This window comes from Sphaerodactylus townsendi, linkage group LG01 (genome assembly GCF_021028975.2).
Source record: "Sphaerodactylus townsendi isolate TG3544 linkage group LG01, MPM_Stown_v2.3, whole genome shotgun sequence".
Taxonomy (NCBI): domain Eukaryota; kingdom Metazoa; phylum Chordata; class Lepidosauria; order Squamata; family Sphaerodactylidae; genus Sphaerodactylus; species Sphaerodactylus townsendi.
Window position 1 is genome coordinate 176862364 of NC_059425.1, and position 17782 is coordinate 176880145.

The 17782-nt window shown below is 45.7% G+C and overlaps 1 protein-coding gene across 1 annotated transcript in view; it reads right to left on the reverse strand.

The window, feature by feature from the left end:
- The window catches only part of IQCA1 (IQ motif containing with AAA domain 1), a 119642-nt gene that overhangs the window by 44233 nt on the left and 57627 nt on the right, over positions 1 to 17782 (reverse strand). Inside the window, exons 11-13 of the mRNA XM_048506237.1 lie at positions 10121 to 10261; positions 7446 to 7521; positions 117 to 223 (exon numbers count right to left, since the gene is read on the reverse strand). Of these exons, the coding sequence (XP_048362194.1) occupies positions 117 to 223; positions 7446 to 7521; positions 10121 to 10261 (324 nt within the window). The remainder of the gene's footprint in view (positions 1 to 116; positions 224 to 7445; positions 7522 to 10120; positions 10262 to 17782) is intronic.

Consider the following 17782-nt stretch of genomic DNA (forward strand, 5'->3'; position numbering starts at 1 on the left):
AAGGCAGAACAGATACTAATCTGTAAGTATGGCTGACCAGCTCTTAGATCTGCAAAGATCTGACTCTTTGACAACAGTCAGTGTTTGTTACAAACGACCTGCTAGAGGAAATTCACCTGCACTCTGATCTCTTCTTCTACTTCTTTCCGCTTTTCCTCTTTGATCAGTTCTGGGTCATACTCCTGGGAGAAGTTCCATTCCTCATCTCTGTTCTGCCAAACACCTATTAACAGGAACAGGATAAAGAGGAAATAGTTAGTGAAAAGAACGTGCACTCATATGGCTATTCAATGTTGCATAAAGAACAAATGGAAGTTTCCATTATGTAAAGTCTGGAAAGATCAAACTGAAATCATGAGAGACACTAAGAATTACATCTATGTATCTATATTTGTTTACTTCATGTATACCTTACCCTCCTCCCCAATGGAATTAACAGTGGCTTACATCGTTTCCTCCATTTTATCCTTACAACAACCCTGTGGTGTAGGTTAGGCTTAGCAGGTGTAACTGGCCTAAGGTCACCAAGCAAGGGTTTTTTTTGGCAGAGTGGGGATTTTAGCATAAGTGGGGATTTTAGCATTAGCCCACCACACCATCCACTACGTCACACTAGTATATAATAAGTTGGGTTATTTCTTTATAAATGCAGAGGTAGAATGCTACGGAGCAACAGTTCCTCTAATTCATAGGTGTCAAACTCGTGGCCCTCCAGATGTTATGGATTACAGTTCCCATCATCCCCTGCCAGCATCATGCTGGCAGGGGATGATGGGAACTGCAGTCCATAACATCTGGAGGGCCGCGAGTTTGACACCTGTGCTCTAATTGTTCCCCAGTGCTGCACGGAACTTCACAGATGCTGCATGGAACTGAGTTACTTGGGAGAGCTCCCCCTGCTGGGAGGCCCCTTATTTGCATGGTACCAATGTGGTGGCTGCTCTGCTTACAGGGAGTGTTGATACAGAGTAATGCCAGTTTAGATTTTCATGGGAACTGAAGGCATTTCTGCACTGTGTTTTTACTAAAGATTGACTTTCTTGTGTGTTTGTGCTGTCAAGTCATAGCTGACATGGCAACCCTGTAGAGTTTTTAAGACAAGAGACATTTGACGGTGGTTTGCCATTGCCTGCCTCTTCATGGACTTCATGTGGAGAGCAAGGAATTGAATAGTTCTTCATGTGGAGAGTCAGCGTGGTGTAGTAGTTATGAGCAGGTGCACTCTAATCTGGAGAACCGGGTTTGATTCCTCGCTTTGCCACTTGAGCTGTGGAGGCTTATCTGGTGAACTAGATTACCTTGTACACTCCAAGACATGCCAGCTGGGTGACCTTGGCCTAGTCACAGTTCTTTGGAGCTCTCTCAGCCCCACCCACCTCACAGGGTGTTTGTTGTGAGGGGGGAAGGGAAAGGAGCTTGTAAGCCCCTTTGAGAAAGGGGGTTAAAAATCCAACTCCTCCTCTTCCTCTTCCTCTTCCTCTTCCTCTTCCTCTTCCTCTTCCTCTTCTTCTTCTTCTTCTTCTTCTTCTTCTTCTTCTTCTTCTTCTTCTTCTTCTTCTTCTTCTTCTTCTTCTTCTTCTTCTTCTTCTTCTTCTTCTTGTCCATTGCTCATAAAAGCTCACTATACCATGATTGCTTCCTTACTGTATTGGTTCCTCCCTTCCCCTCTGCCAAAACTTCCACATAGTATTTGGTGGTCTTCAGGGTTTTTCATGAGGTTTCTCTGTGTATTTCTCCAGACTGCCTTTGTATCAAATGTTGCCGGCTTATTTTTCACCCATTTCCTATACAAGAGGCATTGTTTGGCAAGAATTGGCGAGAAAATTATTTGCATGTTAATCAGCTTTGTTTAAACAGCATGGCCAGACATGGTCATAGGCAACTTCCTCTTTATGTAGGTGGCATCAAGATAAGCAGGAATGGTAACTCACATACAGATCTCACATATTCTTAGACAGAAAAGCCTCTGGAGCACTCATGGTTGCATCTGGGTCAGAGGGGAAAAGCTAGAGAATTGGGGAGGGAAAAGACAGAATAGGGGAGCTTTAAATCAGGTCACAGATGGTAAATTGGCTGTTACTTAATGCTCATTGAAAAATTGGTAAGAGCCTGTAAAGTTCAACAAACAGCACTGGACAGAGACCTCTGCGTGGTACTGTAGGCTGTATCCTACCACTATGCTTTGCTAACAGATCTGAATTCTGCAGTGCAAAGAACTGATCACTGAAACAGGAAGTTATTCCGCTCTTGCATTGGCAAAAGGGTAGGACACTGCAGGAGCAGCAGTGGCGTAGGAGGTTAAGAGCTCGTGTATCTAATCTGGAGGAACCGGGTTTGATTCCCAGCTCTGCCGCCTGAGCTGTGGAGGCTTCTCTGGGGAATTCAGATTAGCCTGTACACTCCCACACACGCCAGCTGGGTGATCTTGGGTTAGTTACAGCTTCTTGGAGCTCTCTCAGCCCCACCTACCTCACAGGGTGTTTGTTGTGAGGGGGGAAGGGCACGGAGATTGTAAGCCCCTTTGAGTCTCCTGCAGGAGAGAAAGAGGGGATATAAATCCAAACTCTTCTTCTCTTCTTCTGCAGCATAGTATCATCGGAAAGAGCCTCCCAGTGGTGTCTACCAAGACAATTGTTGCAGTGGTACCCCTGAAGGCTGGGAGTGGTACTTGCCTTGTTTGTGGAAGGGAATCTCGCACCCTGCATAAGTGGAATACTCCCCTTCCCAAAGTAAAGCATCTCTAGCAGAAATGTGCGCTTCCAGAAGCCTTGGCCTTTTGCGCACTTACTGTTTAAGGCGCAGCTGCGTGATTTGCAGTGGAGTTTCTCTGTGGTTTTCTGTTCAAAAGAGAAGTCACCTACTGTGAAGGGTCCCTGGACAAAATGAGCTGAGTCACCATTTTGCCCGCTCACCGCTGTCTTGCCTGCTTTCTTGCAATCCCCTTTTTGGCACCTTTTTTTTTTGTTTCCCATCTTTAGTCTAGCATTATTTCACTGAAGGAAAGGTGGATCAATAGGTCTTCACTGTGCATGTCAAAAAAGGCCTTCAGATCGCTCTTAATGCGATCAGGGAACTGGTGGACCTACTGCTTGCCAGCCGCTTCCTTGTCTGCTGGCTTTTTTTCCTGACTTCTTTTCCTGTTGCGGGGGTGATAACTTCTGTGTTGCTTCACTGAAATGGTCCTTTGCTGCATCGACAGACGTTTAGACTTGTAAAAAAAATAATGGAAAGAGCCCTTCCAAACGATCCCAAATGGTAGCACTAGGGTGGGGAGGAACACCAAAACTCGAATAGCGAGTAACACACGCACCATCTCTTTGGTTTTTCCTGTGAATTCAGGGGGGAAAGTTGCACTTTCCCCACTTTTGGAAAGCGAGGGAATTCTCTAATCTGTGGCATGTTGAGTTCGGCAGAGGAGAAAATGTGTGCACGATCAAGAATCTGACCCAAAGATAATGTACCCTTATTGCAGAGCAGAGCACAGTGCACAAATGGCCCTTGATTCCACACGGGCAATCAACCTAGGCATGAGGGGCCACATAGTGTTACATATGCAAACATTCAGGTTTCAGTTTAGTTCATGGAAATGCGCTCTGAACCTCTTTACAGTTTCACAGCAAAACGTTCAGTGAGTAGTTCTCATATGCAGCCGAAGCAGGGAAGGTGGAAATGCATTAATTTCTTGCAACTCCCAGCATGCACTGGTTCCTGCCTTTTGGAAAAAGAGCGGGAAAACAAACTGAGCAGCTACATCCCACTGGAGCTTCAGAACCAATGGGAGACCAGGAGCTGGGAGGACAGGTAAAGCTGATTGGTTGCTATATGTTTTTTGTAAGTAGTTTAAATACTGGAACTGAGGACAAGAATCCTCAGTTCCAGCACCCTGTACCTAGGGCGACATAAATCAATAAAGTTCTTTTTAAAGCTGCTTTGAGTGTGTTCAGCCTTACAGACTCTTAGCCCTTCAAGTCACATGATGAATACTCTGTAATGTATCAGCAGAGAGAGTGTATTTGTATAGGTTAGAAAGGAACCGGCATCAGAATTTGGAATTTCAGCCTCAAGGGAATAAAGTCATTACACATTGTGAATTTTTAAGCATATTCTTAGATAGGTCAGCAAGTTTTCAAGTTTTACGTTTTCTCAGGGGCCTGAGGGCCTACGTAATTATTATCCACGGATAAACCACACAGTTTATCTTTTCAAAATAAATCATTTATTGCTATCATGCAACTAGATTTATGGTATCTTTCCTCCGAGGACAAATCAGTTAGAGGCTTGTGCCTGGAAACCGTCTGCTGAAAAGCTTCACAGATTCAATTGGCTGAGGGTTTCTAATTCTGGAAGAAAGCTAGCTTACAAATATTAAAACGTTTAATCAAACTAGGGGGAAAAACACAAGTGGGAGAACTTTAAATTGAACATCAAAAGGATAAGGAAGTCACGTTTATAATGAGAGATGCCTTACATCAGTGGTGGCGAACCTATGGCACGGGTGCCAGAGGTGGCACTCAGAGCCCTCTATGTGGGCACATGCAAACAGAGTGCCCCCCCCCCCCATCTAGGCTGGCCTGGGCTCGATTATTAGCAGTAAACCTAAGACCTAGTTTTGGGGAAGCAGTGTAGGTAACTCTGTTAAGCGCTGTTAAACCCCACTAATTTTCATGCAAAGAACTAAAGCGCGATCCTTTACCCAGGAGTAAGCTCAGTTGCTGGCAATGGGGCTTGCTTCTGAGTAAACCCTCCTAGGGTCGTGATTCACCCATTGGAAGAGTTGCTCAGTTGCTTCAAAGCCAAGCCACCGATTACCACCAAGCTTACTCCCGAGTAAAACATTCCTCAGAACCAACCATTTTTTCTAAATTAAAACCTCAGTATTCAGGTTAAATTGCCGTGTTGACACTTCGCGATATATAAGCGGGTTTGGGGTTACAATTTGGGCACTCGGTCTTGAAAAGGTTCACCATCACTGCCTTACATCAATGAATTGCAGAGAGCTGGTTTTCTTCTTCCTTTCCTTTATGTTTTGCTACAGGACGAAGACAACGAGGCAGCAGGGCCACTACTGATGGACGTTGAGGAGCGGAAGGCTTCAGTCTGTGCGGGGGTGATTTTGCACCCCCACGTGACCAGAATCTGGGCACCCAGGGACATGGGTGACCCCGTGTCCCTCTGGCAGGTATGCCACTGCAGAGATCCCAAGTATGCAGGGCCCTGATTTGGATTGCGGCACGGGGGAATGGGTGCTTACCCCTCTCCTGATCCATTTCTGACCTGAAAAGCCCTGCACAGATGCAGTTTGCCCAGATGTACGCTATAGTGGGACACATCATTCAACCAGACCACTTCAAGTTGGGAAAACGCGGTCGAGAAAGACATAAACGCCTCTCCTCTTTCACAGCGGTTTTAATCTAAAGTGTGGTTCCTCAAACTTGCTGTTACAGATTAATCATACAGGATCCCCTGTATCTCATCCTGCTTGGTCCTGAGTTAGTCAGATCGAGCCTGCAAGCTGTGAATTACTTACCCTTAAGGGTACATTCACCAAAATCATATGGCCAAATTCTGGCTACGAAAGTTTAACTTCATCCATGGAGAGTTGGCATGTTTGTCATGAATCAAGTTTGATGTAGACTGAGTAGTAATGGTCATATCAAACAGCAGCAACAGTATACTGAGAATCCCAAAAGGTGCCCAAAGAGAGAAGATGCATTAAAAGGGCAAAGGCACTCAACAAGTATCCCTCAGTTCCCCTAATACCCTTTCCATCTCTTTCCAGTTTAGACAACTTGTGATCCACCATCAGCTCCAATTCAGTCCATCATCTGTGCATTGTGGCCAGCCAAGTGCCTGGCAATTCCCCACGTTTGTAGCTCCGAGCAGGTAACAGCATCTGGAAATTTATCAGTTTGTCTAGCAGACTACAGTGACTTGGTGAATCACACATTGGGCAGACCTGGTTCTAGCACGCCGACAGCTTTTTTCTTTCAAACGATCCTGGATGGGAAACATTCCAAGTTTGTCATCCAAAGATTTAGGGGGGGGGAAATATTAGTTGCACTGGCAACTACTGTAAACATGCACACATCTGCTTTCAGTTTCAAAAAATTAACTCCCTTTCCCTTCCCATTAAAATCTATATGACAAATGAAGTCTTTTGATGAAGACCCTCCCCGCCAGTCCCATATCCTGTTAAACAGCTCTAAAATCCCCAGCCACACATTTGAAAAAGAAATCTTTAGGATACTGGTTAAAATATGTTCCAATGCATGCACTCTGGCCCAGACAGCATATGCAGCGATTAATTTTATTTTTTTGTATTTCCAGGTTCTTATTTAAGGCCTTACGCGGCTTGGGACCCACGTACCTGTGGGACCGTCTTACCCCATATGTCCCGAATCGGTCTCTGCGTTCGGCAGAGGCCAACCTACTGGTGATTCCTGGCCCCTCAATGATATGGCTGGCTTCCACTCGGGCCAGAGCCTTTACAGCTCTGACCCCCAGCCTGAGTGGAGCAGCTCTCCCACCAGCGCTGTTCGGGCTCTGCGTGGATCTGGTTCCGAGGTTCACAAGAGGAGCCTGTAAGGTACAAACTGTTCCACCGGGCCTTTGGGGAGCCTAGCCGTTGATAGGGGCCCCCTCCCTCTCCTCCTCCTCCTTTATTATAACATCAAGTGGATCCACTGCCTCATCCCCCCTCTGGAGCTCTGGGTGAACTGAAGCTGGCGCCATCTTGTTTTAATGTTAGTTTAATGCTAAGTTTAATAATGTTGTATTTTTTTTTAACTAAGATAGGGTTTTACATTATTAGAATACCATCATTAACTTTATATTTATTGGATTTTAATTTATTATTGTGCTCTGTTATATGTTGTTCACCGCCCTGAGCCCTTTGGGGGAGGGCGGTCTATAAACCCAATAAATAATAATAATAATAATAATAATAATAATAATAATAATAATAATAATAATAATAATAATAATAATAATGTTACAGCAAGCTAGTCCTAGAGTGACAGACCCCACAGGGATTTGTACCACTTGGTATCTGAATGCTAATTCTGTCTTTTCTTTTTAGAAAGCATCTTTTCCAACCATGAAGCATATGAGAGGGTCGCAGAATACCAGCACGCAGAGGGGCTTTCCCCACTTACCATTTGCTGCACGCTACTGTGGGAAAGTAGCGTGGGGTCCAGCGGCGCTCCCCACTTGCAAGGGCGGCAACCACGCAGCCGCCCCGAGGCTGCTGCTCTCCGGCCCCTTCAGCGCACGTCATTTTGGACACTGAAGGAACGGCACCTTCTGACTGCCCCCTGCGCGGGGCAGTGGGAAACGCAACCCCGCGGCAGAAACCACTCGTGCCGGGAGCGCGCTGGGAGTAGCGCGCCACAAATGGTAAGTGGAGAAAGCCCCAGAATGAGTTGCATTTCAACCAGGCTACTTGCCTTTATACTTGTTGTTTCCTTCCTCCATTATGGGGAGAAAGTTACTGGGGCCCATCTTCCAGCCTTCGTCTTCACCCTAAGTGTACAAAATAAAACTTTGATACGACTAATTCGGGAGCACAGGTGATTAAAATGAACATCGACGCTACAAAAAGGATGTTGTGAATAGAAGCTCTTGCTTGCAGTGATCCTTAAACAAACACAATCAAATCATTTTTGCAAAGGAAAAAATGCCCCTTCCGCACATGCAGAATAATGCACTTTCAATCCACTTTCACAATTGTTTGCAAGTGGATTTTGCTATTTCACACATTAAGATCCAGGTGCAAAGTGCATTGAAAGTGGATTGAAAGTGCATTATTCTGCATGTGTGGAAAGGGTCTAAAGAGAATACAGTGTGGGGAGGGGGAGATATTACCCCCTCCCCCAGTGAGTCCTCCTGAATCAGCAGCAGCAGAAGGCCCTTGCTTTCACATCCTGCACGTGAGTTCCCAAAGGCACCTGGTGGGCCCCTGCGAGTAGCAGAGGGCTGGACTAGATGGACTCTGGTCTGATCCAGCAGGCTAGTTCTTATGTTCTTATGTTCCTCTTGTAGTTATCTGAACCTATATAAATGCTATAAATGCTTACATAAAATATTTATACAATACATTTCAAAGGAGCAAAAAATGTCTTAAGAAGCATTTTATTCTGTTCAAAACAGAAAATGTCTCATGGGATGTTTTTTTCCCCCAGTGCTCCCTTAATTCTGGTTAGAAACACTGACAAAAGCTTCTTGGAAAAATAAGGAAAAGAGGAGTTTCTTACATTTTTTCGTGTCCTCCTTAAGGCCATCACATCTCTTATCTCCAACAGGGCTGTCCTGCTTTGGCAGGTTTTTGTACCAGGATGAGCAAGGATCACATAACCCACCCACCAGTTCTCAGACCTTCTCAGCTATCATAGGTAAACAGAGTGTTAGCAGGGTGGACTGCGCTCCATCATACACCCTAATTTATGCTGGAGGCCCAGTAACAGGTATAAACAAACACTCCAAGTCTGGAGATGGTTGAACAAGATATCTAGTACTTCAGACCACACGGATTCCACTCCCCCCTTGGATTCGGCTTTTCCATAAACCCTTTTTCCATAAACCCTCTAGATTCATTCACTCTCATTTTGATAACACCAGACAGGCCAACGTACTCCTCCATTATCAGGTCTTCAATAGCAGTTATTTGGTTATTAAATGGCCTGGCATTTGTCTGTACTGTCTTAAGACCCAGCTGCTTCCTGATAAGGCGTTAAGGTGCTCTTTGGATGAGAACAACACACAACCGTCTGGGTTTTTTTTCCCTATTTTGACATGTACTTAAGAAGGGGAAGAACAGAGGCAAGAAAAGGTTAGCCAGAGAAAGGTGTGTTTTTGACTTTTTCTTGATAATCAAACTTTATATACTTTCATGGATTTCAAAGGTAAAAAAAATAAAGCTAAGTATGTGATTCCCCTTCACATCCACTGAGACAAAAGTACACAGGGGTACAATGTGGGTGAGAAACAATCCAACAAAATCACCTTTGGCCCGCTCGTGAAAAATAATGAATGCAATCCAACAACATATACAATTAGGATAACATTATGGCTTGCTAGCAGATCCCCTTTTGAATAATCTTTTTCAGACCATTATGGTATTTTATTACAAAAGGACACCACAAAGGTATGGCGCTCAAAACCAAATGTTATTTTTCTCACACCTGTCCATAATGCAGGGCTGCAGCTCAAAGTTTTTCTCCTTCAGATCTACCAAACGTCTGCTAGCCACGAGGAGGTCCTCTGTTATGGATTTTAAAAAAATCTGCACAAGTCAACCCAGCCCAAGACATAGTTTTCTGCAAACCCAAGGGAAACCTTAGGTTTGCAAAAAAAAAAAAGGGGGGGGGATGAAAGATTCACAAACTGCTGGAGAAACCCCCCAATGGTGCCTGTCTCTCAGAGCCATCACCAGGAGGTACACGTGGGAGAGAAGTTGGAGTTAGAAGATGACAGAAGAGGAAAGGAGACGTCGGGAGGGGAGGGAAAGGAGAACACGTGGGGGGGGGGGCAAAAATGGTGGCAATGGGAGATGGGATAAGAAAGGGCAGATGGGGAAAGTAGGAAACAGAACCAGAGCTAGAAAGGTGGGTGGAAAGGCACAGATGAAGGCAGCAGGAAGGGTACGGGAGGCTGGCAATGTTAGTGCTAGTGGTGGAAGTGGGAGATGGAAATGGTGGCAGGGAAAAGGCAGAAGCCAGAGCCCGTGGGGTGGGTTGGAAAACCAGAAACTAGAAAAGAACGGACCGCGGGCTAGCAAGGGGGTGACAAGCAGATAAACAAGAGATATGGTGTCAGGTGGATGGAGAGAATCTGGAGTGAGTGGGGGAGATCCTCCTTGATCTGATTGCAAATGCCTTAGCAGACCAGGTGCTCAGGAGCAGCAGCAGTAGCAGCAGGCCATTGCTTTCACATCCTGCATGTGAGCTCCCAAAGGCACCTGGTGGGCCACTGTGAGTAGCAGAGAGCTGGACTGGAGGGACTCTGGTCTGATCCAACAGGCTAGTTCTTAGGTTCTTATGTTCTTATGAGGTGGGAGTTCCCCTCTTCCTAGTGTTTTCAGAGGACCCCCTGATTTTTTAAAAAAACCCATATAATTTCTTGCCTCATCTTTCTTCTTTGATTTCTTTTCACCGCCCTTTTCTTTTCCTTTCTTTTTTCCTTTTTCTTTTTTTTCCTTTTCCCCCTTTTTCCGGCCTTTCTTCTTCTGCTCTTCGGCTTCTTTCTCAGCTAGCTCGGCTACAACCTGGCAGGAGAAAAAGTTGTCTGGATTTTTGACATACATTTTAAGTGACATTTATACATTTGTTTACTGCACTTATGCCCAGCCTTTTGCCCCTGTACTTTTAAATCTTTCTTTGGATGACCTTGCGCCTGCATCAACAGAAATAAACGCACATTGCCCAAGACTAGGTAATGTACATTCCCCAATCTTGCTCTATGCTGATGACGCAGGAGCAGCAGTGGCGTAGTGGTTAAGAGCAGGTGTACTCTAATCTGGAGGAATCGGGTTTGATTCCCCGCTCTGCTGCTTGAGCTGTGGAAGCTTATCTGGGGAATTCAGATTAGCCTGTACACTCCAACACACGCCAGCTGGGTGACCTTGGGCTAGTCACAGCTCTACAGAGCTCTCTCAGCCCCACCTACCTCACAGGGTGTTTGTTGTGAGGAAGGAAGGGAAAGGAGATTGTAAGCCCCTTTGAGTCTCCTACAGGAGAGAAAGGGGAGATATAAATCTAACTCTCCTCCTCCTCCTCCTCCTTCTCCTCCTCTTCTTCTCTTGCTCCAGGGTAGGCCTCAATTATCTCCTTACATGCTGCAATTTGATTATTGCACCAGCAATAGTCTTGCTTTGAACTTTGAGAAATCTAAGTTCCTCGTATTTTCAAGGGCTTGGAGATCTACCTGCTGGTCCTTAAATGTTAATTCCCTGGAGCAAGTTAAGCAATTCAAATACTTCGGGCTGCATTTCCATCATGGAATGGGTAACTGATTGGGACATAGTGATCTCAGCAAACAAGTGCGGTGTTGCAGCGATAATCCGCTTTTTCTATAACAGGGGCCACGAATAAATCCCTGCTGCCTTTAAGGCCTTCAACGCCAAGGTAGGTCAGCAGTTGCTCTGTGGTGCTCCTGTATCGATTGGTGCCTGGAACCACTCAGTTGAATATATGCAATTCTGCTTCCTGGATAAGTTACTTGGTTTGCCATATTGTGTGCCCACTGTGGCTTTGTAACTGTGAAGTCAAGAATTTTGCTAGTTCATATGTGGGGGAGCCAATCACACTAATGATAGGTCTGAGTGGGATGGATGTGAATTTTCGGGAGTCCATATAACTGGGGTGGAAGAGCTTTTGACTTGCAGAGTCGTTGGCGTGTGTCTTGTTGAATGGGGGAGTTCCTAATCAGAGGTGGGATCCAGCAGGTTCTCACAGGTTCCCGAGAGTAGGTTTCTAATTATTTGTGTGTGCCGAGAGGGGGTTACTAATGGGTGATTTTGCCACGTGATTTTTGCCTTAGTTACGCCCTCCTCTCAGCAGTAGCACGCAGAACTTGAAGCAATCTTGCAGGAGGTGCACCGGCGTGCGTGGCAGCCTGCGCCTGCGTGCATTTGTTTCCCGCCCAAGGACTGACACAGCGGCTGCGTCCTTGCCACAGCCCTACCCAGGAATGCCCCGCCCCCGGAATGCCCGGCCACGCCCCCATCGTGCCCCACCCAGCCCCATTGGTGCTACGCCACAGTTTGAATCCCACCACCATGGAAACCTGTTACTAAAATTTTTGGATCCCACCACTGTTCCTAATCAATGTGATGGTTTGGCGAGTGATTTTCTTGGTTGGGTCTTGTTTCAGTTTTTTGTATGTTGTGGGATCCAGGAGCACTCTGATTTTTTCTTACCACCAAAGGATGTGTGTGTGTAATGGGGATTGTGTAGACTCTATGGTACACGTCTTACTCCACTGCCCCTTTTATACAGCATGTAGAACAAAATTGCTATCACTGTTGTTAGCCAAAAGAGAACATGCCTCTAACTTGCTGAAGATTGTCTTTTTTATGAGGCAATACTAGCAGTGATGTAACTGATTCAGTAGCCAAATTCCTTGATTTATACATAACCATCGTTCCAAGGGAAAATATGACTAATATCTTCTCCCCCTCCCTCCTCTTTCTCTTCTGTTTTCCTTCTCTTTTCCCCTCCATTTGGTCTGAATGAATTTTCTGTTTATGATATTGTATTGTTATGCCAATAAAGCTTGTTGATGTTGTTATGAACAAAAACTACAGTGTCTGTTTGCAAAGGGAATTACAGCTGTTCCAGGGAAGCTGACGGTTGTTGCCTAGTAGGATCTTGTCAACCAAAGATATGTGGATCCAACTGAAGAGCATCACAAGAACCCCATGACCGGAATTCAGCATATCAGTCATCCATTAACGGGCTCATAGGACAGATAAAGGCAGCCATAATGTCTCTGAGGATTGTGCACTGTAGACACTAGGGAGACTGGTGGCCAAGTGGACTGTAAGTTGACTGTTCTGAATTGTCTGGCTAAGAAGGATGGGTGGACAACGGATCCAGAATCAGGATTGTAGGACCGGTTTTGCGGAATTGTTGGGTTTTGTTTAACTGGATAATTAGCAGAGTGCGGAATAAGAGACCATGAGACAGTTGCTGTGATTATATAAAAAAAGTTTACTTACTAATAAGGGAAAGGGTTTACATGGAATAAAACAAAGAACAACTTTCTATTCTAGCACTAACTGGGTTACATTGCTTAGGACCATATGAGCCCACATGGTGCCTATGTAGCAAGGCATAGATAAACCTCTTAAGGTGATCTTGTTGTAACAAAGAACATCGTGGTCCAAGTGTGACAATGTCACTCTAAGTCTGAGAGAGACAAAGAAACATAGTTAACTTTATAACCTCTGACCTACGTGACTTGTCTCACATAAGCAATGCCGGGGTTAGCTGACCAATAGCTTAATCAATGAGCTGGTGTAACCCTACCCTTCATATCCTACCTTATGGAAATATGGATTTTATATGATTTTTCATACAATATGTACTGGCAAATGCCAGCAACCATGTGTGTGTAGCAGAATATCCAAACCAATAGCAGGCCAAGTGCAAAAAGGCCTGCTAGCAAAATTAAATCACTGAATGAGATATTCCAGCTAACAGAAACTGGAAGCCTCATGGACATGTATCTTGATTACCACACCCTGCTAAGGTTACTGTAACACAAAGGAACTGGGATACACCTTGTCACAAGATTTCTATCTAAATGCCTCTAGCAACCATCAATGTTTACAATCGTTCCTTCCCTGATCCACTCAAAACCTCAGCCAAATTTTAATAATAGATCTGGACAGAGACTCTTAAAAAGGAACTCTGCCCAAACCATTCAAGGCTACTCCCTGATTCAATCACAAGACAGCTGGTCCTACTATCCCAGGGGTAGGGAACCTGCGGCTCTCCAGATGTTCAGGAACTACAATTCCCATCAGCCTCGGTCAGCATGGCCAATTGGCCCTGCTGGTAGGGGCTGATGGGAATTGTAGTTCCTGAACATCTGGAGAGCCGCAGGTTCCCTACCCCTGTACTATCCCAACATTTAGAAGACAATAGATGAGCTATTAATTAACTCAACCCAGCAATCCCAGCATGGAAATCCAGAAGTTTCAGGAAGAGAGCTCCCAGCTCCCGCCCCAAATTATGCTATGGGGTATAAAAGAACAGCACACCCCAAGTTCCACGCTCGTTTGCTGGCTGGCTCGCAGGCTTGCTGGCTCGCAGGCTGGCTCGTTCCTGCTCTTTACTAATTCTAGCACTAGCTGGCTAGCTTGCTAGCTCCTAGTGAGCTTGCTGGCTCGTTCCAGCTCTTTACTGGCCTGAACCTCTCTTGTGTCTGGTTGATTTTGAGTCACGATATCATCCTTCACTTGGATTCAAATGCTGGCCATCTGAATCCTTGTCTTCTCCAAGAACTTCTCAGCTGAACCTAGGTAATGTATAAGTCCCCGCTACCCCCTCCTAATCTTTCATCCAAACCTATTTTTCCACCCTTTTTATATCTCTTAGGAACAGTGTGTAAGCTTCTCTATGTCTCACTGTATGACTGTTTTTGCCAAAAACTTATAAAAATATTGAAATTCAATTTGGTCTCCTTTGTATTCATTGTGGAACGTTTCAAGCCATTTTCTGGTATAGCTGTTCTAAAGATCCCACCACTAGCCTACATCTTGCTGCCAAGCCGAGTTATTTCCCCATTGCCATTTAAAACGTTTCTAACTGTAAAGCTAGTGTAACACTGGTCATAAAACTCTGACCTCAGTAACTAATTAGCATGCACATAGTTAACCCCTTAGTATCTGAATTGTGACAGACACTTGCAAATCCCAACAGGAATTCCCTTTCAGACCTGGAACACACCAAATGTGGTCAGTCCAAGGAGGATTCTCAGGACCACAGGTGAGCAGGATCTGAGTGGATCATGGTGAAAAAAGCTGCAGACTTCTCAGGCTTATGTTCAGATTTTTTCTCAGGAGGCTTTGAAGCACTATGATTTGAGGCAGCAGAAATTGGCTTGGATGGAACAGTCTTGATGGGAACTGACGTCGAGTTTGAAGTTCAACCACACCACCGGAATCAAGCAGCATTGAGATGCATGCCTGTCAGAGATCTTCAAAGAGTTTGGACTAATCTGGCCTTTGGAAACTGAGCCAGAGAGGGCATTTTTCCACAAGATGGGAAGCCCTGTCATGCCTCAGGAGTAAATTGTTTGCAGACAGAGCATCTGGAAACATCATGTTCTTCTCCAGGGCAAAAAAAAAAGCAAACAGACAGTTGTCGGGGTGGGGGATTTTAGCTCGACAGTGAGTTGCTTTTTTAAAAGAGGGCTTTATGGGTCATTATTGAAGGCCAAAAGCTCCAGTCCCTCACACCCCTTTATCTTTTCTCTTTTTGAATATATGGTGGCTGCACTGAGTGAGGAACATGCCCTGCTTGTCAGTTAAAAAAAACAAAAAACCCTGCAAAATAGAACACCCAGACACAGGCAAAAAAGAATTTTTTTCTCTTCACAGGAAAAAAACAAACAAAAAACATAGGGCTAAGTGGAAGCAGAGAGAGAACGGAGGGACAGATATTCCTCTGCCCTCCCTTTCATGCCAAAAAAAGTCGGAAACTGGAGTGTGTGGAGGAGGAATCAAGCCTCTCTGTCCTTTAGTTGTTTTGTAAAAGTCTCTGTAGTTAGCTTACTCATGCACAGTACCCATGTGCACTGCACAGGTACTATAACAATGAACTGTATCTTCTCTTCTGTTGTTAGCTGGACCATTCTCAGGTGCTCCTTGCAGCTAGGCCTAAAATACAACTACCGTATATATTGCTTATATTTATTGACGGAACCGAACACTTTCTAAAATAACTCTGGACCAAGGGTTGGGTGTGTGTGTGTGTGTGTGTGTAGGTGTCCCTTTATTTTTCATTCAGCATATTTGGTACAGAAACCAGGTCAATTTGTGGGTCTGACGTCTCTGATCGACTGCTGTCGTTAAGTGACTAAGATGAACAGGTTGAAACGGAATCCTGACAAGACTGACGTCATGCTGGTTGGCAAGGCTGAGGCCTTGAACGGCACTGTGCTTCTGACAGTGTCCTGCGGACGCTCACTAACTCAATTCAAAGCCCAGGGGTTTATGCTGGACCCAGCATTATTGCTAAGAAGCAAGTTAACACAGGGCCTTTCCCCACTTACCTTAAGCCCCACGCTATTCTCCTCAAGTAGCGCGGGGTCCCCCGGCACTCCCCACAACAGGGGCGGTGACAGAGCAGCCGCACCAATGCTGCCGCTGTCGCACCCCCTCAGCACGTGGCATCCCTGGTGCTCTTGCAAATGGCGCCTTTTGATGACCCCGCACAGAGTGCGGGGTCGTGGGGACGCCTGGGCGTGCGGCATAGGGGGGATCACGGTGAGTGGGAAAATGCCCACAGCTGTCAACAGTGCTGTCTTCCATCTTCATTTAGCCCAGAAGATGGTTTCCGACCTTGACTTGGCCATGTAGATTCATGCCACTGTCGTTACACTAAAGCTACACTCTTGTAGTGCACGCAACATGTGTCTGCCCTTAAAGTCTTGGAAACTCCAGTTGGTACAGAATGCTGCAACTCAATTACCATCAGGTGCCTGGTGGAGAATGTATATCACACTCTTTCTCCACTCGCTCCACTGGTTACCAATCTGTTACTGGGTTCAATTCAAGGTACTGGCTATCATGCATAAAGCCCTACATGGCCTCTGACCCATACATCTGCAGGACTGCTTTACTTACAACCCCCCACTGCAACAGCTTTGCTCACTTGATCAAAGCCTTCTTATCTACATTGCAAGTGGGTAAGATTGGCAACAGCCCCTACACGTGCATTGTGGCATCCACTTTGTGGCTGAGAAGGCAAAGAAAACCTCCATATGTCTGAATTTTTGGAAAAAAACATGATATTGGTATATGCTACATGTGGGCCTGCCCTGTGTTCTGTCAACAGCAGACACGCTCTGGGAGTTCCCTCTTAGATTCTCAAGTGCATGATGGGCTGACCAGTGGTGGGATCCAAAAATTTTAGTAACAGGTTCCCATGGTGGTGGGATTCAAACTGTGGTGTAGCGCCAATGGGGCTGGGCAGGGCACGACGGGGGTGTGGCTGGGCATTCCGGGGGCAGGGCATTCCTGGGCGGGGCTGTGGCAAGGACACAGCCGCTGCGCCAGTCCTTGGGCGGGAAACGAATGCACGCAGGTGCAGGCTGCCATGCACGCCGGTGCACCTCCTGCTAGACTGCTTCAAGTTCTGCGCGCTACTGCTAAGAGGAGGGGCGTAACTAAGGCAAAAATCACGTGGCAAAATCACCAATTAGTAACCCCCTCTCGGCACACACAAATAATTAGTAACCTACTCTCGGGAACCTGTGAGAACCTGCTGGATCCCACCTCTGGGGCTGATGCAGGTCAAGACCATGGAAGGCGAGAGGGGGGCTTAAGCCCAGAGCAACTTACATTCACTTACAGGCGACAAGCATACCAATGGGCCACACATATTCTCAACAGGGCAAACAGCAGGTTCCATGTGAGGAACGTGCCAGTACTCCATAGATGCCGCCTCTCAATCATACCCAGTGGGGAAAAGGGAGGATGCTCTTTTTCAATAGTAAAAGGAAACCTAGATGTCTAAACATTTCTAAAAAAAAATTTGCCCTGACCTGCATGGCCCAGGCTAGCTTGAGCTCATCAGATCTCAGAAGGAGGGTGAGTCCTGGTGAATTCTTGGATGGGAGACCACTAAGGAACACCACGGATGCTATGAAGAGGAAGGCAATGGCAAACCACCTCTGAATGTTTGTGGCCTGGACAACCCTACTGTGTTTCCGTAAGTCAGCTGCAATTTGAAGGTACTTTATACGCACGCACGCACGCACGCACACACACACGCACGCACAAAAACCACTTTCGGCCACTATGTGGGGCCCAAGACTATTGACAAATATGCATCAAGTATACATACATACTATAGTCCAAGATAGTAGATTGGGCAAACAAAATGGTAAAAGGCCTGGAATTCATGACCTACGAGAAGAGACTTATGGAGCTGGGTATGTTTAGTTTGGTGAAGAGAAGGTTAGGAGGTATCATGATAGTCATGTTTAGATATTTGGAAGGATGGCATGATGATGAGGGAGGAAGCTTGCTTTCTGCTGCTCCACAGAGTAGGAC